The following is a 25305-nucleotide window of genomic DNA, read 5'->3' as shown; positions in this document are numbered from 1 at the left end:
CTGTCTCCTCTCCACCTATCTTCTCCTCTGTCCATCTTCGATACACCTCCGCCTCCCTCCCTATTTATTTCTGATGAAGGGTCTAGGCCCGAAACATCAGCTTTTGTGCTCCTGAGATGCTGCTTGGCCTGCTGTGTTCATCCAGCTTCACACCTTGTTATCTCGGATTCTCCAGCATCTGCAGTTCCCATTGTCTCTGATACCACTTTGAGTGCAGCGACTCTTCTTTAGGGCAGTGAAGAAAAAAAGCCATTCTCAAGTGAAAGATTAAGTCCGGTTTCTCTCTGCACAGATGCTGCCAATCCTGTTAAGTTTCTCCAGCATTCTCCGTATTTCTTCACACTGAAAGTACTGCTTTGAAAGGTATGGATTTCCCTTAAATACTCAAATGATGATAAGACAGGATGGAGAGTGGTGGCAGAGTTTGGGGAAAGGGGATGCTGATGTTATTTAGGATTGCAGCATCGATATACTTTCCATCATGAGGTAGCATGGTGGCACAATGGTTAGCACTGCTGCTTCACAGCACCAGGGGTGTGGGTTCAATTCTACCCTTGGATGACTGTCTGCGTGGAGTTTGCACGTTATCCCTGTGCCTGTGTGGGTTTCCTCTGGGCACTCTGGTTTCTTCTCACAGTCCAAATAAGTACAGGTTAGGTGGATTGGCTATGCTAGATTGTTCCACAGTATCTAGGTGTGTTGTGGTTGGTTGGCTTGCTGAGCTGGCTTGTTGTATGATGAGCCAACCAGCTACAAATCTACTCTAAAATCTTAGAGTGTAGGGATGGTGGATTAGCCATGGGAAATGCAGGGTTACAGTGATCAGGTAAGGGGTGGGCCTGGTTTGAATGCTCTTTGGAGGATAGGTGATACTCGATGGGCCAAATGGCCATGTTTATCACTCGATTTCTGGAATGTGCAATCTTTAACTTGGCAAACTGTCTATTCTGTTCAATATAACATTAGAATCAAGCAGCCTCAGCTCCATCGTTGATGCATATCAATTTTTCTATTTGTCTCATATCGATGGCTCTGATCAATCAGGGCTCTGTTGGTGACTTTCTAATCAGCTCAAAGACTTTCTGTTCAACCCCATTCAAGCAGCGATGCTGACTGGTGTGTAAACATGTAAACACTTCAATGTTTCCTTTAAAGTATTTCATTTTGCTCTGGTTCCCTCTCCACTTTCGAATGTGATTGTCAGCCACAATTTCCCTTCCACTGCTTTCGATTCTCCTAGAGCCGCTCTGCAGCTCCTTGCTGAGAGCCAAAAGTTCTTTGCATTATCCTCTCCCCCTTAACCTGCTCCCACCTTCGGATGTTTGACCAAGTTAGGAACCCCCGATGCATCCTCAGAGCCCTGTCTCCCTCTGAGCTGAACTTCATATGTCACATTCATGATTCGTTGGGCCCAGAATATCTCAGCCCCTAACCTAAGTCATCACTGTTAACACTATAAGACCACTGTAAGGGACAGAAATAAGCCACCAAATTCAGGAGGTTCATAAAGCGTCGGAAATTGAAACAAGTGCAGACCACACATTCCTCCCCCTCCCATGCACCCCCTCCCCAGTCTCCTGTCAAACCCCAGACCATACCCTTCCATTGCCTCTACTTTACCACATCCTTCAACACACTCAGGGCTGTATCCACTAAGACCCAACCATTGATTGGCACTTCCTCCTCCCCAAACTCCTGTGGACCCTCATTAGCTCCAGGACTTTGGGTTCAAATAATTTACCTTTGACTGGCACTCAGCCCGTGTGCTCATTCACAGTCCCCTCCTAATCCCTGTAACCTCCTCCAACACTACCTCCTTCCTCTGACCCACTTGCCAATTGAGTGTCGCCTTCCTGCCTACAATCCTTAGCCCCACGCCATTCCATCTTGCTGTTCAGGCGATACCATGTTGGCTTTTTTCTCCCCTGTTCGTTCACACGATTTGGACGTTGCTGGCTATGCTAATGTTTATTGAGCATCCCACGTTTCCTGGAGAAGGTGATGATGAGCTACCTTCTTGAACCACTGCAGCCTATTGAGTAGGAACATTCCCAGTGCTGTTAGGGAGGGAGTTCCAGGGCTTTGACCCAGTCACACTGAAGGAACAGCGACATGGTTCCCAATCAGGATGGTGTGACTTGTGTTTTTTCTACATTTGACCAGGGCAACATTTCAAAAGGCACTTCACAGGCTGCGAAGGCCTTTGGATATGCTGATGTTGAGAAGGACTCTCTTGAAATGCAAATTCTCTCTATCTTTTTGCTATCTACCCAAATCTGAGCTCTGATGTTCAAACTCTTACTGAACTGTCACTTACAAATATTTGCTCTTGCCTTAGTTCCAGCTGAACTTTGCCGTTTCTCAGGATGTAGCGTGCTCTTAATTGATGCTTTGGGTGACGTCTCCCAACCATCTATGTGAATGGAGATGACATGTCGAGCAGTAACTGCTCTGGCACAACATTTCAAAGGGCAGTGAATGGGAAAGTGCAAGCTGGAGATATTTAGTTTTGAGGAACGATAGTAACCCTTCAATAAAATATGTCCTGACATTTAGATTGAAAGCCCGATGAATAAAGGTTTGTGCAGGGCAGCTGGAGTTTTTCACCATTTGTACAGTACCCCCAGGTGTCATTTTAGACAGACTATTGAATAGCCAGACTATTCATAAAAAGGACGCGCTCTGCAATTATTGAACTACTTGTAGAAGAGAGAGATGGGCTAAAGTGTGCTAATAATGCAGCAGCTGACAGACCCTCCTGACGACTCATTGTCAAACCCTCAAACCTACCGAGATAGATTTCCAGATTCCAGGTATTGTTGGATATCCTTTTTGCAGGAAACGGTCTCAATGTTTTAAGTACTGTGGCAAGGAGAGCAGGTCAGAGGCTAGGAATTCTGAAGTCAACAACTCACCTCCTGACTCCCCAAAACATGTCCACCATCTACAAGGCACAAGTCAAGAGTGTGATGGAATACTCCCCACTTGCCTGGATGGGTGCAGCGCTAACATTACCCAGCCAATTTGGCACCATTCAGGACAAAGCAACCCACTACATTGGCATCCACATCCATAAACATACACTCTCTATGCTGCTCCTGGTGTTGGTGCGTACCATCTACAAGATGCAGAAACCCTCTTCACTTACAGGCCTATGATCTTTGTCAATTAAATACTGGCATTGCCAGCATTGCTCAGATCTCAAGGATAAACTTCAAAATGGAAAGTCCTCTTGAGTGGAGTGTCAGAATTCAGGAGTAAATGAACTCAAGGAGTTGTGATTCCAGCTGTTGGTAATATGGGGCAGTCAAATCCCAAGTTGAACCCTGCCTTGATAAATCATGTCTTTTTTCTTATAATTGCAGTCATTAGTCACTGAATATATTCACAATGTACTGCCAATGTACTTTTACCAAAAGAGCATAAAAGTTTATTACACAGAAAAGAGAAACATAAACTGTTATATAAGACCATATAGAACATAGAACATTACAGCACAGTACAGTCCCTTCAGCCCTCGATGTTGTGCCAACCTGTCATATCAATCTGAAGCCCATCTAACCTACACTATTCCATATACGTACATATGCTTGTCCAATGACGACTTAAATGTACTTAAAGTTAGCTAATCTACTACCATTGCAGGCAAAGTGTTCCATTCCCTTACTACTCTCTGAGTAAAGAAACTACCTCTGACATCTGTCCTATATCTTTCACCCCTCAATTTAAAGCTATGCCCCCTCGTGCTTGCCGTCACCATCCTAGGAAAAAGGCTCCCTATCCACCCTATCTAACCCTCTGATTATTTTATATGTTTCAATTAAGTCACCTCTCAACCTTCTTCTCTCTAATGAAAACAGCCTCAAGTCCCTCAGCCTTTCCTCGTAAGACCTTCCCTCCATACCAGGCAACATCCTAGTAAATCTCCTCTGCACCCTTTCCAAAGCTTCCACATCCTTCTTGTAATGCGATGACCAGAACTGTGCGCAATACTCCAAGTGCGGCCGCACCAGAGTTTTGTGCAGCTGCAGCATAACCTCTTGGCTCCAGAACTCGATCCCTTTATTAATATAAGCTAAAACACTGTACGCCTTCTTAACAGCCCTGTCAACCTGGGTGGCAACTTTCAAGGATCTGAGTACATGGACACCGAGATCTCTCTGCTCATCTACACTACCAAGAATCTTCAAGCTCAAGTTGGCAAATGCCTTAGCAATAATGGTAGTTTTCTGGTCATTTAGCTGGAATCATGTGACATCTTGCAAAGCATATTTTGAACTCAAGTTTCAAAATAACTTTCTGACCTTTTAAAGAAAGGCCCCTCAGAGGGCAGGTAAGAATCAACCACATTCCTGTGGATCTGGAGTCACATGTAGGACAAACTAGGTAAGGCTGATAGATTTTCTTCCCCGAAGAACATTAGTGAACATAGTCATACAGCACAGAAACAGACCCTTCGGTCCAACTGTGCTGACCATAATTCTAGACTGAACTATCCCACTTGGCCCTTATTCCTTCAAACATTTCTAATTTATGCACATACCTAAATGTCTTTTAAATGTTGTAACTGTACCTGCATTAACCATGCACTCTGCAAGTTCATTGCATATGCAAACCACACTTTGTGTAAAAAAAAAATTGCCTCTCACGTCTTTTCAAAATCTTTCTCCTCTCACCTTAACAATATGCCCCCAGGTGGGTTTTTACAACAATTGACAGTGGTTACCTAATTTCCATTAAGTTGGCTTTTTAATTCCTGTTTTTTTTAAACTGATTTCAAATTTGACCATCTGCTATGGTGGGATTTGAACCCATGAACTCAGAGCATTACCCTGGTGACATTATCACTATGTAAATGTATGCCTCATTCAATCGCTAAAAGTTGGATTAGAACCCTTACATACAGTTTAAAAAAAGAAACCAAGAGAACAAAAATGGTTGTTCCCCCATTTTCAACTGAAAACACATTCCCTCAATTTTAAATAGAGACATTTGGAATTAGAGTAGCCAATTTATTCACAGCTAACGCTCACCAAATGCTGTGTGATAATCTGATTGTGGTAACGCTGGCGGTGGAATAAATGTTGGCCAGGGAGCACTCCCCTGCTCCTTTTTTAGATAAGTGCCATGGAAACAGACCCTTCGGCTCAACTGATTAATGCCAAAAATGGTCCCAAAATAAACTAGTCTCATTTACTTGCAATTAGCCCATATCACTCCAAATCTTTCCTATTTATGCACTTACCTTTATATTTTTATAATATCTTTTAAATGTTTTAACTGTACACTTCCACCACTTCCTCTGGCAGTTCATTCCACACCCAAACCACACTCTGTTGCTTCTCGTGTACTTTCTAAATCTTCTCACCTTAAAAATATGCCTCCTAGCTTTGAACTTCTCCACCCTGGGGCAAAGAGGTTTGCTATTCACCTAATCCATGCACCTCATGGTTTTATAAACCTTTATAAGGTCACTGATCAACCTCCTACACTCCAGTGAAAGAAGGCCCAGCCTAATTTTATAACTCATCTCAGTCCTAAATGTTTTACTCTGCGCCCTCAGACTGTGACCCTGGCTCTCGACTCTCCTGCCACAAGAGAAATCCTTCCGGCTTCTACCCTGTCTTGTCTTTTCAGAAGTTGATATGTTTCTACGAGATTGCCTTCATTCTGAACTCCAGCAAATATAATCTGAACTGATTCAACCTCTTGGGCTAGGTATTGTGCATGAGTGTCTGAGATGGGAATTGAAACCAGACCCTCGTGGCATGGAGACACAGGTCTGACCTCTCAGTGCCATAGCTGGCTAGTGCATTGGATGATTATGTAGTATGGGGGTAAAAGTGAGAGATTGGCGCAAGGCACTGAGTCAGAAAATCATACTGATGTACAGCATGGAAACAGTCCTTCTGGTCCAACTCATCCACGCCAACTGGATATTCTACATTAATTGAGTCCCATTTGCCAGCATTTGGCCCATATCCCTAAGGGTCTAGGCCTGAAACATCAGCTTTCCTGCTCTTATGAGTTCCCGTGTGGCCTGCTGTGTTCATCCAGCTCTACACCTTGTTATCTCCCTCTAAACCCTTCCTATTCATGTACCCATTCGGATGCCTTTTAAATGTTGTAATTGTACCAGCCTCCACCACTTCCTCTGGCAGCTCATTCCATACACGCACCACCTTCTGCGTGAAAAGGTTGCCCCTTAGATCTCTTTTAAATCTTTTCCCTCTCACCTCAAACCCATGCCCTCTAGTTTTGGACTTCCCTACCTTGGGGAAAAGACCTTGACTATTCATTCTGTCCATGACCCTCACTGATGCTCCTTTGGAGAGCCAGTAGAGACATGATGGATCAACTGGCCTTCACCTGCGCCCTAAGGCTTCTGTGATACTGGCTCTGGGGAGAGTTATGTTTACTCTCCTTTAAGACTGGCGCTGTTTAATTCAGCAGTTTGGGGACGGGGATGGGGGAAGCACTCCAGCATATTCCTGTCATAATCAGCGCATTATGCAACTGTCTGTAGAACATGATGGGAGCACTTAGTCGCTGACAGCTGATTGCAGCTAAAGGCGTTTATTCATCTGAAAATACTTCGGTTTGTGAAGAGGAAAGGCGGTTTTGTGTTCTGATGGCTAATTATGAGGGGAGCATAGGTGAAGCTGGCAGTGTGATTATAGGCTGCTCAATGACAAAATCACCCTGTCTCGGATTTAATGACTGCCAGAGTGAAGCAGGCAAGTGACTGCTGTTATGTGCACAGCATGGTTAGTGAGAGAGGGGACAAAATTAGTCCTCTGCCATCACTACCTCGATTCTAACATTGGCCATATCACAGCTCTTTTACACTGGGGAATATTAAAGTTACAATGCTCATTAAAGGCCAGGCTCGCAGAATCTGTGTGCTGTGTTGTGAGGTAAACAGTATTGTTCTGTCTCAGAAACCTGTCTGTCGTTATTGTCAAATGGCCCTTCACTTTTGAGCAGAAGATGCTGGAACTGCACAGCAGCTCTGTCGAAATCGGAATGAGAGAGAGATTTACATCTTCCTTCCTCTTTCAGAGGGGCTGATTGATTGATCGTCTATCATTCCTATCATTCCAGGTGTTGTTCTCCCTTCTGTTTTCCTGTCTTCAGACCTCTCCATTAGGATCATTAGAATCAGGAGTGATTGCAGGCCATTCAGCCCCTCAAGCCTGCTCTATCATTCAACAAGATCATGGCTGATCTGACTAGGTCCTCAGCTCTACTTTCCTGTCTGCTGCTCATATCTCTTGACTTTATGTATACCCCTTAAATTAATTATAGAAAGAAAAAATATAAAATACGAACTGCATTCGCCTTCTCGATCCATCAAACTTGCCCCCCCTCATTCAAGATAATGATGGCCGATCCCTTATTCCCACACCATACTCCTGCTCTCTCCCCATCCCTTTTGTTTCAACAGACCCATCGACTTGATTCTAATTTACATTCAGTGCCTTGTCCGCCTGAGCCTTGTGTGGCAGAGAATTCCCCAGGCCCATCATTCACATCTCATTGCAGAGTCATCTGCCTATGCTAAAGACTGTAACCCCTTCTTTCAGACATCACAAACAGGGAATTGATTGGTGGCGATCAAAAATTGAGCTCTGCTGTAAATATACTCGATGATCCAGCCTCTACTGCACTTTGTAGAAGAGAGTCATACTTATCATCATCTGAGAAAGAAAATAAATTCCTCTTCTCCATCTAAAATGGGAGACACACGATTGTGAAGCTGGTCCCCCTAATGTGAGATCCCCTCACAAGAGGAAACTTCCTCCCAGTGGCTACACTGTCAAAGTCCCTCAAAAAAGCATATTTTTCAACAAAATGTCTCCTGAATTCTGAGTAAAGGCAACAACCTGCTCAACCCAATCAGCTGAGTGAACCTTCTCTGAATTGCATTAAGCATGTCCCTCATTAAGTCCAGATTGTGTGGATTCAAATGAAACTACAGGGTGTCCCTGTTTACAGATGTTCAACTTACAAATGGGTTTCCATGGAGGAGTGTGTTTAAATATCCAACATACAAACATTCCCTATATTTACAAATGGCTCCTTTACATTGTCCTGCATTGTGTTCTGACTTGTGTACTAATTAACTTACATACCAATTAACCTATGTACAAATTGACTTGCGTACAAATTTCCTTGGGTATTAATCGACCTGCAAACAGACTGTGAATGTTTGAAACCCTGGACACTGCCTGTATTTCATTTTGTTTTAAAACTGGGCATGGAATGGAAAAGTCAGGGGGTTGTGAAGGACAGAAACATGCCCTCATCATCTGAGATGGGCTACAGTGCTCGTTTTATTGACGGCACCTAGTACTGGCCAGTGCATCAAATCTGTGACCCTTCCCTTCCTCTGGGTTTTGTCCAGTTTATTGGGTACATTGAATGGCTGATCACCTCTTGCTGAAAGACTGCAATGCGATTATGTTTATGGGGCAGAAGGTTGCTGTGGAGCTCACAGCAACTGATTCCAGGCAGGAATTGGATTGTGTGAATGGGAACAATGTCAGAAATCAGAAATCTTCCTGCCAGGCACGAAACTGAACCTTTATCGTGTGTGTGTGTGTGTGTGTGTGTGTGTGTGTGTGTGTGTGTGTGTGTGTGTGTGTGTGTGTGTGCGCGCGCGCGCGCACGCCTATGTGCTTGCATGTGTTTGTCACATCAGTGCACATGTATGTGTTTCTGCATGTATGTGTGTGGGTGTCTGCATGCGTAAATGTGTGGGTGTATGTGTGTGCCTGCGTGTAGGTGTGTGGGTGTCAGTATGCGTGTATGTGTGGGTGTATATGTGTGTCTGCATGTGTGTGTCTGCGTGTACATGTGTGGGTGTCTGTACGCGTATATGTGTGGGTGCATGTGTGTGCCTGCGTGTACATGTGTGGGTGTCTGTACGCGTATATGTGTGGGTGTATGTGTGTGTCTGCATGTGTGTGTCTGCGTGTACATGTGTGGGTGTCTCTACGCGTATATGTGTGGGTGTATGCATGTGCCTGCGTGTACATGTGTGGGTGTCTGTACGCGTATCTGTGTGGGTGTACATGTGTGTGTCTGCATGCGCATTTATGTTAAATGTGTATGCTTGTATGTGTGTGCTTCTCTGTGTACACTGTCACACGTTGACAAGGGGATAATGTAAAACACAGGTAAACAAGTATAAATAGCAGTTTGCGCTCAGCACCTGGCCCGTGCAGCAAGCTGCGCTTACACGTGAATAAAGAGGGAGAGTTGAGCTTTTTTACGCATGGCTACATCTTAGTCACCGAGGTGGCCTGTTAATCTCAGCTTATCCTCTCTTCCCCGGGTAGGACCAGCTGTTGCTTAATTCTGGTGTTTTTGCATGGCTGCAGCTGACAATGAAACAACAACTGTTGTTTTCCCATCTCCCTCCCGCTCACCATCATCATCACTGACTGGCATCTGTGGGTACCAGGGAGCAAGCAGGAGACTTGTGTCCATCATCTGCTCAATCTGCTCCCTTCTGAAGTGTTCTTGTCAGCTCTTTTTGAATTTTGACTCATGTTTTTCATTAATAAATAGACCCAGCGTCTTCACAGGACTTGACTGCCACTGTCCCAGGTCAATATTTATGGCCTACTCCCTGCTCTCCTGGAGAAAGTGGCGGGGAGCTCCCTCCTTGCAGTCTGTCGGCTCAGTGCCATTAGGGAGCTAGCTTGAGGAGTTTGAACCAACCACGATGACTGAATGGCCAATATCATTCCATTGGTGATGGTTTTGGGGGGGCACCTGCAGCAGGTACCATTCCCATGCACCTGCTGCTTGTGTCCTTCTGGGTGGTCGAGAATCACAGGATTATTATGGAAGAGAAGGAGGCCATTCTGGGCCCCCTCTGTATCTGCACCAATTCTACCCCAATATTCCTTCACACTGCATTCAAGCAATCAATGAATGCTCGCTTGCATGCTTCAATTGAACCCCGCCTGCGCCACCTTTCCAGGAAATAGAGATTATGGATCAAGGTGATGCTAGGGGAATTTCCAACCCTTTCCTGCCCTTAGCTCCCAGTTTGAGGAAGCATCTGTTGTCCTAGATTTGAGCCATTAGGGAATGTGGCTTCAATGTGTGAACATGTGGCTCAGTGGGCTACAGCCTCATCTCTGACACACAAAATCACAAGGTCCAGAGACTGAACTTTAAAGCCTAGGCTGACCATTGGGTGCAGTACCAAGATTGTGCTGCCTTTCTTTTGATGCTAAACTGAAGTTTCATCTCCCCATTTGAGGTGCACATGAAGATCCCAAAGCTTTGTTCAATAAAATAGCAGTAGGCATCTCTCCAGTGTCCTGCTACATTACATATTGCACAACTGACATCACTGTATCAGAAGATTTGGTCATTACTGGATTGCTGTTGGTGGGAACTTACTGTGGGCAAATTGGTTGTGGCATTTCCTACATTACGAGAATCGTACAGTCGTAGAATCCATACAGTGTGGAAACAGGCTATTGGGCCCATAATGACCCTCTAAAGAGCATACCACCCAGATTTTCTCCCATATCCTATCTTCTGTGAGCCTGCACCTCCCGTGACTAATCCACTTGGCCTGCGCATCTCTGGATACTGAGGGCAAGTCCACCTAAAGTGCACATCTTTGGACCACAGGAGGAAACCAGAGCACCCGGAAGAAACCCACACAGCCACAGGGAGAATGTGCAAACTCCACACAGACAGTTGCCTGAAGGTGGAATTGAACATGGGGTCCTGGTGGCACTTCATTGCCTGAAATGGACTGTGGGATCTGCTGAGGTTATGGATGGGGCTATAGAAATGCAAGTCTTCTGTTCAAACTTGCTATTGAGAGATGTGCTTATCATCCTTTCCTTATGGCAGCCACTTTAGCATCAGTTATCATGCGAGCACAAGGTGTTGGGTTAGCCTGTGTCAAATTGGCTAGGCAAAGACACCAGCATGGGTAAGGAACAACAAGTTTTATTCATGTTTTCATGGGAAAGTTAAATAGTTCAGTTGTATTTTTTATTCATTTGCGGGATGTGGGTGTCACTAGCTAGGCTGCATTTACCGTTCATCTTCAAATTGCCCAAAGAGCAGTGAATAAGCCACATTGCTGTGGGCCTGGAGTCACATGTAGGCCAGAGAGAAGGATGGCAGTTTCCTTCCCTAAACGGCATTAGTGAACCAGATGGGTTTTACTGACGACCAGCAGTGGTCATCATTAGACTCTTAATTCCAGACTTTTAAAAACTAAATTCAAATTCCATCATCTGCCACGGCAGGATTGGAAACCAGGTCCCCAGGAGATGACCTTGTTCTTCTTGGATTAACAGCATAGTGATAATATCACAATGCCATCGCCTCCCCTCAATCATTCTTGCTGGTTTTTGTTTGGTTTTGTCTCAGCCCTTGTAAGGATTGACTGAAGATGACCTTGCTCTGCCCGATGTTCAGAACCACGGATGGCATGAGCTTTGGCAGCTATCCACTTCTGTGAAAGGTCAAGCATAAATTATGTGAATCAGCATTGTGCTCTGATTGTTTTTATTCTTTGCAGCTTTTGAGTTGATTAATGTGACTGATGTTCGTGATAGCTAATTGCAACTTTTGCTCCTTCCAATCAGAACGAGCATTAGATATTCCCAGGGCCTGGGATTGTACGTTAAGGAGAGAGTGGCCTAGAATCCCAAACTGTGTCACTCTTGCAACATTATTTTTGGGTACAAATGGCTTCATGGGCCATGAGGTGAGATGAGCATCGTGTTCAGTTATTCTGTGTTTGTTTATGTGAGTCAGTTTACAATTGATGCCCACTGACTTGTTTGGTTATGTCTGGGCATGCACTCAGAGGCAAGGAACCAGAAGCTGCTGAAAATCTAAGACTGGGATAAGCATGCAAGCACACATTTTGTGATTGCAGTCATGTTTTAAAAGCACTGCAAATGAAATCAGTTGTCCACTTAGAAACTACCGTCAACATTGCATTGCTGTAAGAAAATTCAATCACTGTGTGTGCATATACATATAAAGCTGGCAACCAATTAGAGGCACCAAGACCATGTCCAGGAGGCAGGAACTGCCAGGTGCCAGTAGATGGCAGAGATAATGGGAACTGCAGATGCTGGAGAATCCAAGATAATAAAATGTGAGGCTGGATGAACACAGCAGGCCCAGCAGCATCTCAGGAGCACAAAAGCTGACGTTTCGGGCCTAGACCCTTCATCAGAGAAGGGTCTAGGCCCGAAGCGTCAGCTTTTGTGCTCCTGAGATGCTGCTGGGCCTGCTGTGTTCATCCAGCCTCACATTTTATTATCTTAGCCAGTAGGTGGCAGCCTTGTTGGAATGATCACAACAGGCAACTCCAGGTAGCCATGGAAATGGAAGATGATGGTCAGTGACTTTGTGTGACAGGGTCAGAACAAGTGATCACATTAGACCATTGAACAGTACAGCCCTTTGGCCCACAATGTTGTGCTGACCTATTATCCTACTAAGATCAATCTACCCTGCATACCCCACATTTTACTATCCTCCATGTGCCTATCCAAGAGTCGCTTAAAAGTCTCTGAAGTATCTGACTCCACTACCGCTGCCAGCACCGCATTTGACACGCCCACCACTCTCTGTGTGAAGAACCTACCTCTGAGATCTCCCCATACCTTCCTCCAGTGACCTTAAAATTATGCCCTCTTGTAATAGTAATTTCCACCCTCGGAAAAAGTCTCTGACTATCCTCTCTACCTATGCCTCTCATCATCTTGTACACCTCTCTCAGGTCACCTCTCATCCTTCTTCACTTCAATGAAAAAGCCCTAGCTCCCTCAACCTTTCCTCACAAGACCCGCCCTCCAGTCCAGGCAGCATCCTGATAAATGTCCTCTGCACCCTCTCTGAAGCCTCCACATCCTTCCTATAATGAGGTGACCAGAACTGAACACAATACTCCAAGTGTGGTTAACGAGGGTTTTATAGAGCTGCAGGATAACCCCATGTCTCTTAAACTCAATTCCCCTGCCAATGAAAGCCAACACACCGTACGCCTTCTTTACAACCCTATCAACTTGGGTAGCGACTTTGAAGAATCTATGGCTGTAGACCCTAAGATCTCTCTGTTCTTCCACACTGCCGAGAATCCTACCATTAACCCTGTATTCTGCATTCAAATTTGACCTTTCAAAATGAATCACTTCACACTTTTCTGGGTTGAATTCCATCTGCCACTTCTATGGCCAGCTCTGCATCCTGTCAATGTCCTATTGCAACCTGCAACAGCCCTCCATGCTGTCCACAACTCCACCAACCTTAGTGTCATCTGCAAACTTACTCATCCAAGTCATTTATAAAGATCACAAAGAACAGAGGTCCCAGAACAGATTCCTGTGGAACGCCACTGGTCACTGAACTCCAGGCTAAATACTTTCCATCTACTACCACCCCCTGTCTTCTATTGGGTAGCCAGTTTTGTATCCGGACGGCCAATGTTCCCTGAATCCCATGCCTCCTTACTTTGCATACCATGTCGAAGCTTATCAAATGCCTTGTGAAAATCCATGTACACCACATCCACTGCTCTACATTCATTGATGTGTTTTGTCACATCCTCAAAGAATTCAGTAAGGCTTGTGAGGCATGACCTGCCCCTCACAAAGCCGTACTGGCTATTCCTAATCAATCTGTGCTTTTCCAAATAATCATAAATGCTATCTCTCAGAATCCCCTCTAATATTTTGCCACATTGGTGGCTAATTGGGGCCCACAGATTTCTTTTGAGGATATTTTGTTGTGAGGCTTCTGAAAGTTTGGATTCAGGACAGATTGATTGAGAAGAAGGCAAGGTTGTGTTATTTGGAACTCTGTTTATTGCATTTTACCATGATATACAACCGTACGCAGTAATCTGAGAGATTCCAGGCTCTGACCTTACCATTACATCGTTAAGAGGCTGATTTCCTGAACTATAATGATGTTCCACCTTCAATCTACCTACCTTCTGTGTAACAAACTCCACCCACACTGTGCTATTTATGCCCTGTCGGAAACAGCTGCACGATAGTATTGTACATTTGCTCCATGGAAATGATCACTGGAAAATGGTTACAGGAGAATGATCTCCCCTCTTCAAAACATCCAGAGGATGCCCAACCAAAGAGAAAGAAAAAGACAGTCCCTTTATATATAAACATCTGTGTAGTGAAGATAAGTGCAGAGAATTGTGTACTGACATGCATAAGCTGTTTGGGTTCACTGGTAAACAAATTGGAAATTGTACTTGGGAACAGACGAGCCCCTTAACAAAGTCAAGGGTGAATTGGAGGAGTTCAGCTCCAACCTTTGAAACAACCCTCAATATTGTTTCTTTTTTGCACATTCATGGGATGAGGGTGTCGCTGGCTAGGCTAACATTTGTTACCCATCCCTAATTGCCCAAAGGACAGTTAAGAGTTAACCCTGTTGCTATGGGCCTGGAGTCACATATTAACCAGGTAAAGATGGCAGCTTCCATCTCTAAAGGGCGTTAGTGACCCAGATGGGTATTTTCAACAATGGCGCATCATCATCATTACACTCTTAATTCCAGATCTTTATTGGATTCAAATCCCAATGTCCACCATACTGGAATTCGAGCCAGGACCCTAGAACATTATCTGAGTCTTTGGATTAACAATTTGCTGATAATACCACTGGCCTGTTACCCAGATCCCCACCCTTGTTGTTCAAAGTCTGTCTGCTCCCAGTGCTGAACCCACATTTCCTTGGCAATATCATGCAGCAATCCCTAGGCAGTGTTCAGAATACACAGCAGCACCAGAGTCAACCTTAAGGTCAAACAAAGCAATTGAGCCTTCCTGAGGAAAGAGGTGCCTTTGTATAGACCTCTGATTCTTTTGAAGCAATGTTGACCCACATCAGGCTCGATCAAAGTCTTTAGTGTCAAAGGGAAATGGGCGTGCCTCAGCAACAAATCCAGAAGTTGCTCAGCCAAAGAGAAGAAGGAGAAAAGACAAGATAACAAAGTGTGAAGCTGGATGAAGGTTGCAGGAACAGCAACTCATATTCCACTTGGGAACACTGCAGCCCAATGGTATCAATGTGGACTTCACAATCTTCAAAATTTCCCCTTCCCCCACTGCATCCCAAAACCAGCACAGCTCATCCCCTCCCCCCACTGCATCCCAAAACCAGCCCAGCTTGTCCTCGCCTCCCTAACCTGTTCTTCCTCTCACCTATCCCCTCCTCCCACCACAAGCCCCACCTCCATTTCCTACCTACTAACCTCATCCTGCCTCCTTGACCTGTCCGTCCTCCCTGGACTGACCTACCCCTCCCTACCTCCCCACCCATGCTCTCCTCTCCACCTATCTTCTTTTCTCTCCATCTTCGGTCCGCCTCCCCCTCTCTCCTATTTATTTCAGAACCCTCTCCCCTTCCCCCTTTTCTGATGAAGGGTCTAGGCCCGAAACGCCAGCTTTTGTGCTCCTGAGATGCTGCTTGGCCTGCTGTGTTCATCCAGCTTCACACTTTGTTATCTTGGATTCTCCAGCATCTGCAGTTCCCATTATCTCTGAAGGAGAAAAGACACTCCATTTTATGTTTGGACTTCTGTGCAATGAAATATATTTCACAGTTTTTATGAAAGCCCCATTTTCTGTTTATAAGACACTGGAAATAATCTTAAGATTTGAATTAACCTGATTAAAAACAAATCCAGCAATAACAGAAACCATTTGAGTAAAAATTATGAACTTACTGAACCTGTAAGGTTGAGTAGCTTGAGCTAGTGCTCATTGGAGTGTAGGAGAATGAGAGGAGACCTTTTTCGAAAGACTCTTCGGGAACTTCACAGGGGAGATGTGGAGAGGCTGTTTCCCATTATGGGTGAATCTGGACCAGAGAGTCACCATCTCAGAGTAAGGGTTTACCCACTTAGGATAGAGATAAGGAAGAATTTCTTTTATCAGAGGGTGGTGAATCTGTGAAATTATTTTTATAGCAGAGCACTGTTGAGGCTGGTTATTAAGAATATTCAAGGCTGACATAAATTTTTAGTTGGTAAGAGAATTGAGGTTGTGGGGGAAAGGCAGGATAGTGGAATTGAGGATGACCAGATCAGCCATGATCTTATTGGATGGTGGATCAGACTTGATGGGTACTTGCCAATTCTGGCATATTGCAAAGTGAGGTGAGAGTGACTACCCTTGACATAAAAACAGCCTTTGACTGAATGGCATCATTCAAACCTAGCAATATTGGAGTCAATGGGATTCAGGGGAAAGTTTCTGCTGGGTGGCACAAAGGATGATGATGGTTGTTGGAGGTCAGCCATCTCAACCCCAAGACAACACAACAGGAATTCCTCAGCCCTTGCCATCTTTCAGTTACTTTATCAATGACCTTTCCTCCATGATAAGATCAGGAGTGCGGACATTCTCTGATGATTGCTCAATGTTCAGCAACATTTGCTACTCCTCAGATATTGAAACTGTCCATGGCAATGCGCAGCAAGACCTGGATGATATCTTGGCTCATGCTGATAAATACAAAGTAATATTTGTGCCACACAAATGCCAGGCAATGGCCTTTTACAATATGACCTTGACATTCTGTGGGATTAAAAATGCCAAATCTTCCACTGACATTATCATTGATCAGAAGCCAAACTGAACTAGGGTGGAATGGTGGCTCAGTGGTTAGCACTGATAACTCACAGTGCCAGGGACCCAGGTCCAATTCCACCCTCGGGTGACTGTCTGTGTGAAGTTTGCACATTCCCCCCGTGTCTATGTGGGTTTCCTCCTAGTGCTCTGGTTTTGTCCCACAGTCCAAAGATGTGCAGGTTAGGGTGGATTGGTCATGCTAAATTGCCCCTAGCATTCAGGGATGTGTAGATTAGGTGGTTTATAGGGGAATGGATGCAGGTGGGATGCTCTGAGTGTTGGTGTGCACTTGTTGGGCTGAAGGGCATGTTTCCACACTGTAGGGATTCTATGATCCAGCCATATAGATACAAGACCAGGTCAGAAGCTAGGAATTCCATGGCAAGTGACTAATCTCCTGTTGCCTCAGCATCCGTTCACTATCTCCAAGGCACTGTATGATAGAATATTCCCCACTTGCTTCGAGGGGTACAGTTCCAACTTCACACAAGAGGTTTGACACCATCTTGGACAAGGCAACCCACTTAACTGGTACCTGATCCATGACAGGACACACTCTCCACCACCGATGCTCAGTCACAGCAGTGTGTACCATATACACAACGAGCTGCAGAAAATTACCAAGGCTCCTCAGGTAGCACTTTCCAAAACTACGACCACTTCCACCTAGAAGGACAAAGGCAGCAGATATATAGGAACACCACCACCTACATGTTCCCCTCCGAGCCACTCACCACCCTGACTCAGAAATAGGACACCATTCCTTTACTATGCATGGATCAAAATCCTGGAATTCCTTCCCCAATGGCATTATGGGTCATCCTTTGGCATATGGACTGCTGCGGTTTAAGAAGGTGCCTCACCACTACCTTCTCAAGATTAACTAGGATGGGCAATAAATGCTGGCCCACATCTAACACGTGAAACAAATAACAGGTGCCTGCTTGAAGATTTTCATTCTGCTACCATTGGTATGAACCCAGTTGCGGGGTGTGTGCGTTATTAGAAAACCCTTGTCCCGATTACTTGTTTGCTGATGGAGGGACCTAGCAACAGGGAGTGGGCAGAGTGTCGGTGGTGGTGAGAGTGGATGTTTGTGGCGGGCTACTTTGTCCTGGATGGTGTCAAGCTTCTTGAGTGTTGTTGGGGCTGCACTCGCCCAGGCAAGTGGGGAGTTTTCCATCACACTCCTGACTTGTGCCTTGTAGGTGGTGGACAGGTGAATCAGGAGGTGAGTTACTTGCCGCGGTATTCCTAACCTCTGACTTGCTCTTGTACCCATTGTGTTTATATGGCTAGCCCAGCTCAGTTTCCAGTCAATGGTAAACCCCCCCACCTCCCAAGGTTGTTGATGGTGGGCAGCACCATTGAACGAGAATGGCTGGTGGTCAGGTTGTCATTAAGGGCTTCAGTTGACAGCAGGCAGGCTGGGTGCAGTCCATAGGCCTTCGTGCCATTGGACCTCATTGTGTGGGAAGCAGAATGATGGTGGGTTCCTTGACTGCCACCTCTAACCTGGTTAAATGTTTTACCACCCACCAAGCCCCTGCACCCCCTCAATTAGGCTAGCCTCGGGGAAGGCTCAGACAAACAGACAAAGTCAGTGTAGCAGTAGGCCATTTGGCCTCTTGAGGCTGCCCTGCCATTCCATGACTGATCTGTTGGTCTTTCGCATTCCACATTGCCACCTACCTCCGATAGAATCCCAGAGGGAGAAAATAATAAAGGTTGATGAATGAGACAGACTTGTCTGAGCTGCCTTGTGTCTCCCAAAATGGCGAACAGTAAGACCAGTATCACTGGTTTCTAACTGGTATTCCGCTTACCCACCTTCACCTTAAAAATGTTCATGGACAGTGTTTGCAGGCAGTACGGTGACACAGAGGTTAGCACAGCGCCAGGGACCTGCGTTTGATTCACCCTCAGGTGACTGTATGAAGTTTGCACATTTTCCCTGTGATTGTATGGGTTTCCTCCAGTTTCCTCCCACAGACCAAAGATTAGGTGGATTGGCCATGGGGAATGCAGGGTTACAAGGAGTGTAAGTAGTGGGGTGGGTCTGGGTGAGATGTTCTTCGGAGGCTCAGCATGTAAGCAATGGGCTGAATGGCCAACTTCCACACAGTCAGGATGGTATGACACCACTTCTACAGCCTTCTGGAACATGGAACTCCCAAAGTGACACCACCCTCTGAGGAACATCTCTGCTTTAAAGAGTGACCCCTAATTTTAAAACAATGACCCCCTGGTTCTTAAAGGATCCACCAGAGAAAACATGTTCATATTGTCAGGACCCTCAATGAAATCGCCCCTCCCTCTGTCTTTTCTGAAGTGAGGAAATGCAGATGCAATGGGATATGATTTCTGCGTAGAGGCCGCAAGCTGGGTTATTTTTTAAGCCAGGTCACATATTGTTCACAATTAGAGATAATGCTATCAGTAGCAAACCATAACAGTCTGCATTGTTAACTCCAAATAACAGTCACCTAGTGGCTAAGGAATACAGAGAGAGAGAGAGAGAGCTATTTAGAATTTCTTGATAAATGAACTGATAAAATGTAGTGCAAAGTTCTAAGCGCTACAATTTTGCGATTGCAGAAATGGTTTTACAATTCTTGTAGAGAAACCAGTTGCACGCTCTTCCTCAAAAAGCAGACTCCTTGGATGTTTCAAAAGCAGAGGTAGGCACAGCATTGGTACAGTGAGTGGGCCAAGGATATGATGGTTCAGAGGTCAGCAGTCAGCACTGCAGCCACACAGCACCAGGGACCAGGGGTTTGATTCCACCCTTGTGCGAATATCTGTGTGTCATTTGTACATTCTCCCCGTGTCTGTGTGGGTTTCCTCCCACAGTCCAAAGATGCGCAGGTTAGGGTGGATTGGCCACGGGAAATTTCCCACAGTGTCCAGGGGTGTGCAGGTTAGGTGGGTTAGCCATGGGAAATGCAGGCACAGGGTGGAGGGGGGCGCGGGATGGGTCTGGGTGGAAAGCTCTTTGCAGGGTTTGTGTGAACTCGATGGGCTGAATGGCCTGTTTCCACACTGTGTGGATTCTATGATATGAAGGGTAGGCAAGAATGTGGAGTTGAGGGTACATTTGGATCAGCCTTGATGGTGTAGGCCTGAGAAGCCTGATGGCCTACTCCTGCTCCTAGCCCATCTGTTCGGATGTACACTGTGAAAAGATCTGAAATGTGTCAAGTATACCACACCAATTAACAATTAAGAGGCAGCCTCCAGGAGCGAGCAATGGGGGTGCCTAAGGCTGGGAAGGGTGGGAACTGCCATCGTAGGTGGGGCACAGTGGGGGGTACCTCATGGTGGGAGGACACAGCTACCTACATCACACCATCGCCTGTAGACAGACCTCTGCCCCTCTGCCACTTGAGGTCCCAGTTTGAGTGGGCAGAAGAAAGAAAGGTACAGCAAACCACTTGGATACCACCTCCATTCACCTCCTGGACCTCAGCCTTAAGAGTATGGAAAGTACCAGACCATGTATGTGAATAATGCCATTCATTGGCACCTTAACTGACCTTAGTGTCTACTTTGGTGGGCAAATAGTCTTGGCACCCACACAACCCTCCCTGAAGCTGGCTTGCTGGAAATAGTTCCAAGGTGGGTATTTGACCGGCAGATCCATACAAGTGTCAGTAGCACAAAATTGACAACACACCCACCTCCAAAAACACCACCACTTGTGTGATTAAAAATTCAGTCTATTTTCTTTTGTGAAGAAGGGTCCAGACCCGAAACGCCAGCTTTCCTGCTCCTGTGATGCTGCTTGGCCTGCTGTGTTCCTCCAGTTCTACACCTTGTTATTTCTAATTTCTTGTTCTGTTTTCCTTGGTCTCTTCACAGTGGTGATCCTGGATGTAGCAGACAGCAGAACCAAGGAGATGTTGATTAGTTACCGCATTCCTGTTGTATACTTGCAGGTGTTCCGTCATTACCACATCGAGCTGGTGCAGGTTGGTGGAGAGAAACTCTATGGTAGGGTGCAATGGTGGTTCAGAGGTTAGCACTGCAGCCTCACAGCGCCATGTGCCCAGGTTCGATCCCAACCTCGGGTGACTGTCTGTGTAGAGTTTTCACATTCTCCCCGTGTCTGCATGGGTTTCCTCCCACTGTCCAATGTGCAGGTTAGGGTGGATAGGCCATGCTAAATTGCCCATGGCATCCTGGGATGTGCGGGCTGGGTGGATTAGCCATTGGAAAAGCAGGGTTTGGGGTGGGGTTGGAACTGGGTGGGCTGCTCTTGGTGGGTTGGTATGGACTCAGGGGGCTGAATGGCCTGCTCCCATTGTAGGGATTCCACAATCTAGTGAACAGTAGAGGAGCTCTCCCTGGTGCCCTGACCCATAGCTATCCCCCAAACCCAACCACAGTCACAGAAAAATGAAAATCTGACCATTTGCCTTGTTATGGTTTGTGGGAGCTTGCTGTGCACAAGTTGCTGCAAATGTTTCCAACACAACAATTGCTACAAAAACAGTGTTTTGGAATGTGCCAGGGATGGCGCTAGATAATTGCAATGAGACCTATCTCTGGGAGTAACGTATTAGAAGGGTTTCATTTCTGAAAGGGCTAGCACAAAGTGGAGAGTTTCCAGTGGTGAATGAACATAATGTGATGCAACATTGACCCAGGTACACAAGGGAAGGTCAGGGCTAATCCTTGGGAGTGATAAGGGGATTACTGCTTTTGGCCACTTGCCAGTGAAGTAGTACGTTTTATTTAATTCACCCACAGGATGTAGGCAACGCTGGCAAAACCAGCATATAATTGCCCATCCCTAATTGCCCAGACGGAACTTAACAGTCAACCACATTGCTGTGGGCCTGGAGTCACATGGAGGCCAGACCAGGTAAGGATGGCAGTTTCCTTCCCTAAAGGTGCCGGAGTGAACCAGACGGGTTTTCGAAATTAGACACTTAAGTTAAGAATTCCAGATCCATTACTGAATTCAAATTCCACCAGCTGCCCAAAACATTACCTGAGTTTCTGGGTTAGTAATATAGCAATAATACCACTGGGCTATCTCATCCCTGTATTTGCCTTTGTATCCTTGAACACAGCACACTGTTCCAGCTGAAACTCAGGTGTATCCTGCAGTACCTGACATGACATCGCTCCGTCACATTGAAATGAACCCAGGAAAAGCAAACACTCTGGTCTGAAAGGTAACTTTGGCAAAATCTGAAAGAGAAACAGGACCCAGTTTGAGTTTGCTGACCCGTCCCATACAAACACAAAATACGTCAGTCCTTCTCCCTTTGATTCTCATCTGCACCAGTGCATTGGATCTAAAATACAGAACCCTCGTCCAAATTTGCTTCAACTTTGCAACCCCCAACCCTGACTTCTGCACCCTCCTCTGGTTTGATGTCCTGAATCCTCTCTCTCGGTCATCCCCTTCGTAGTCACTTGCAAATACTTCCTATCCTTTGGCAGCCTTATCCCCATCACTGGAAGCCTCTTCCATATCCTTGCTACTACAACTGTATGGTTAGAGAGTGGCTCCCCTAGCCACTCTTGCATTTTTCCCTGATGTAATTCTCCCTGGTGAAGTGCCTGAGGATATTTGCAAGGTTAGGGGGAGTGCAACTTTCATGTATCTCTGTCTTTTACTTAGATGATGACCGTTCTATAGCGTGCCTGAGTTTCTCTTCACAGAGGGGCCTTAGAAATAATTGAAGAGACTACAGCTCCAAATTACTAAATGACCCATGCTTCATATTTACTTGAAGAGGCTGAATGCTGATTTCTAATTATGTGACGTGTTATTGTAACCTGATTGGGAAGAGTTCACTGATAATCAAACCCCACCGTTCTGTGAGGCATCATAAATATGTACAAATGTACAAAATCTCAAAGAGATACGAAAAGGATGAACTTGCCTGATTGACCACTACTCAGGACAAAAGCAGTTCATGTCAGATACTTCAGTTAACAGACAAAAATAACAATTTACACTAAGACTCGCAACATTAACAAGAAAAATGGAAGGAAAGGATTTCTAATTTATGCAACTTAAACTGTACCCCTTCAAAACTCTGAATGTAAATCACACTTACGACAAAAGACAAATGATTTAAGAAATACATTACGAGTGGAAAGAAATACAGACAGCGTAACCAAAATTCTGCAGATCAAAAGTCTAGACCATGAGTTATTTTCCTCACAGGCCTTAAGAATTTAGCAATTATGATGTTGACTGTAGGGTGATGGTGATTGTTTGATTAAAAAAAAACGAAAGAACTGCGGATGCTGTAAATCAGGAACAAAAACAAAATTGCTGGAAAAGCTCAGCAGGCCTGGCAGCATCTGTGAAGGGAAAAACAGAGTTAACATTTCGTGTCCGGTGACCCTTCCTCAGAACTGATGGTGGCTGGGAAAGCATCGGTTTATATGCAGAAAAAAAGGGAGGTGGGTGGGGTAGGGAGTAAATGATAGGATAGAGCCCAAAGAGAGAGAAAGACAGTTATACAGACAAAGGATTTGCTAACGATCAGGCTGGGAGGGTGAATAGTTGTTAATGGGGACTGTTGGTGACTAACAACAGGGGGTGTGTAGTGGCAGGCTATGTGGTAACATGTAGTTTGTCATCCTTTGATTCAATGATTGATCAGATGTACTGATGACTTTTTCGTATACAAATTCATGCCATTTAGCTTTCTTGGGTTTTCTGACCCTTTCCCTCACACAAACAGAGAGACTCAGAGAGATATGATTTCTGTTTGCAGACTTTAGATGTTTTTCTCTTTCTGCTGTTGTTGACTCTTAACAGCTTTTTAAACACTCTGTAGCTTAACTAATCATAGGGCCATTTCCAGGCAGAATTTCCTTCACTCAAAAGATTCTTGGTGTCAATCAGAGTCAAATTCTTCTTACTGCTTCTAAAAAGCTGCATGAATGGCACAACTCAAAAATATCCAACACCTAGGCCCGAAACATCAGCTTTCCTGCTCCTCTGATGCTGCTTGGCCTGCTGTGTTCATCCAGCTTTACACCTTGTTATCTAATATCTAACATCTGACTTGTAAGTCACAAGATCTCCCTGGTTTTCCAGTCCAACTTCCATTTCAGTTTACAGTCACAAAACCTGTGGGTTGGACCTGCTGTTGGATCATGGACTGAGGAGGGAACGTGTAGAGCAAAGAATCAGGTTATTCACATGAGCTTTCTCCAGTTGAAGCTCATCCAACCCTTTCAGCATGCCCCTCTATTAATGGAACACTTGTGGTGAAGTGGTAGTGCCCCTACCTCGAAGCCAGGAGGCCCATGTTCAACTCCTACCTGCTCCAGAGGTGTGTCATGACGTCTCTGAATACGTTGATTAAAAATATCTACCATCTATTTGTTTCTTCTTTGTGAATTTATCCAGCTTCCCCTTAAATGCACCATTGTCATTCATCTCTTATCACCACAGGATGAATATTAGTGACGACAGTGATAATTTAAGTGAGAAGGCTATGAATCTGTGAAACTCACTGCCCGAGAATGCAGTGGAAGCAGAATCAATCAACAGATTCAAGAAAGAAATAGATATGTTTCAGATGAAAATGGGATAATGGGGTATGGGGAACAGGCAGGAAAGTGGAGTTGAAACTGGCATTAGATCAGCCACTGTGGAGACAATGGCTTAGTGTTATTATTATTGGACTGTTATCCCAGAGACAATACAGTGTGGAGCTTGAGGAACACAGCAGGTCAGGCAGCATCAGAGGAAAGCAGGAGAGTCGATGTTGATACCTCGAAACACTGTGTTGATTCTGACCGCAACATCTTCAGTTCTTGCTATCACCGAGTGACTGTTAATCCAACGACCCAGGTAATGTTCTGGGAGCCTGGCTTCAAATCCTGCCATGGCAGATGGTGGAATTTGAATTCAATAAAATAAAAATGTGGAATTAAGAATCTAATGATGACCACGAATCCATTGTAAGTTGTTGGAAAAACCCATCTGGTTCACTAATGTCCTGGTCTTGCCTACATGTGACTTCAAAACCACCGCAATGTGGTTGACTCCTGAGTGACCTCTGGGCAATTAGAGATGGGCTGGCCTATCATGCCCTCATCCTGTGAATGAATAAAGAAAATGGCGAGTTAGAAAGGCCTACTTCTGCTCCTCATTGCCATGTTCCTATCAGTCTGCATAGACAATACATGGGCTTCTTTGATTGCTAGTGTAGGGACCAGTTGCTGTGTCTATTGGTGTTGATTGTTTTTAATGTGTCTCTCCTTCTGCCCTCCAACTGCAGCCCCATCCCAGTGCCCCATTGGGCATTCGACTATACATTACCATCGTTCGAAAAGCCAGCACCATCCCTCGTCAAGAAGGCTTTACTTTCACTGGTTTGGAGGTATGGCCCAGACATAAATACACTGCTTTCTTTGTTTTTATGAAACAAGATGCAAAATGGAAAAAATTCTGGAATGAGTCTCATTGGGGCTACAGGGTCGGGGTAATTGGGAGTTTGGGGGAGCCCTCCATTTGTACATAATAGTGTTCCCTTTCAGACGTGACTTTACTTGCAGATGTAGTGACACTAAATGTTCATTAAGAAAGCCGAAGAGAACAGCTGTCACTCACAGGACATTAATATTTATATATGCAGATAGGAAGTTTTTAATGCAG

General features: G+C 45.2%; 1 protein-coding gene across 1 annotated transcript in view; it reads left to right on the top strand.

Annotated features, from left to right (window-relative positions):
* The window catches only part of ccdc33 (coiled-coil domain containing 33), a 282618-nt gene that overhangs the window by 98295 nt on the left and 159018 nt on the right, over positions 1 to 25305 (top strand). The window contains exons 7-8 of the mRNA XM_048520540.2: positions 20526 to 20635; positions 24929 to 25030. Coding sequence (XP_048376497.2) covers positions 20526 to 20635; positions 24929 to 25030 — 212 coding nt within the window. The remainder of the gene's footprint in view (positions 1 to 20525; positions 20636 to 24928; positions 25031 to 25305) is intronic.

Source organism: Stegostoma tigrinum, chromosome 36, assembly GCF_030684315.1.
Source record: "Stegostoma tigrinum isolate sSteTig4 chromosome 36, sSteTig4.hap1, whole genome shotgun sequence".
NCBI classification, from domain to species: Eukaryota; Metazoa; Chordata; class Chondrichthyes; order Orectolobiformes; family Stegostomatidae; genus Stegostoma; species Stegostoma tigrinum.
Note: the sequence above shows the minus strand (reverse complement) of the source record. Positions and strands in the feature narration are given on the sequence as shown.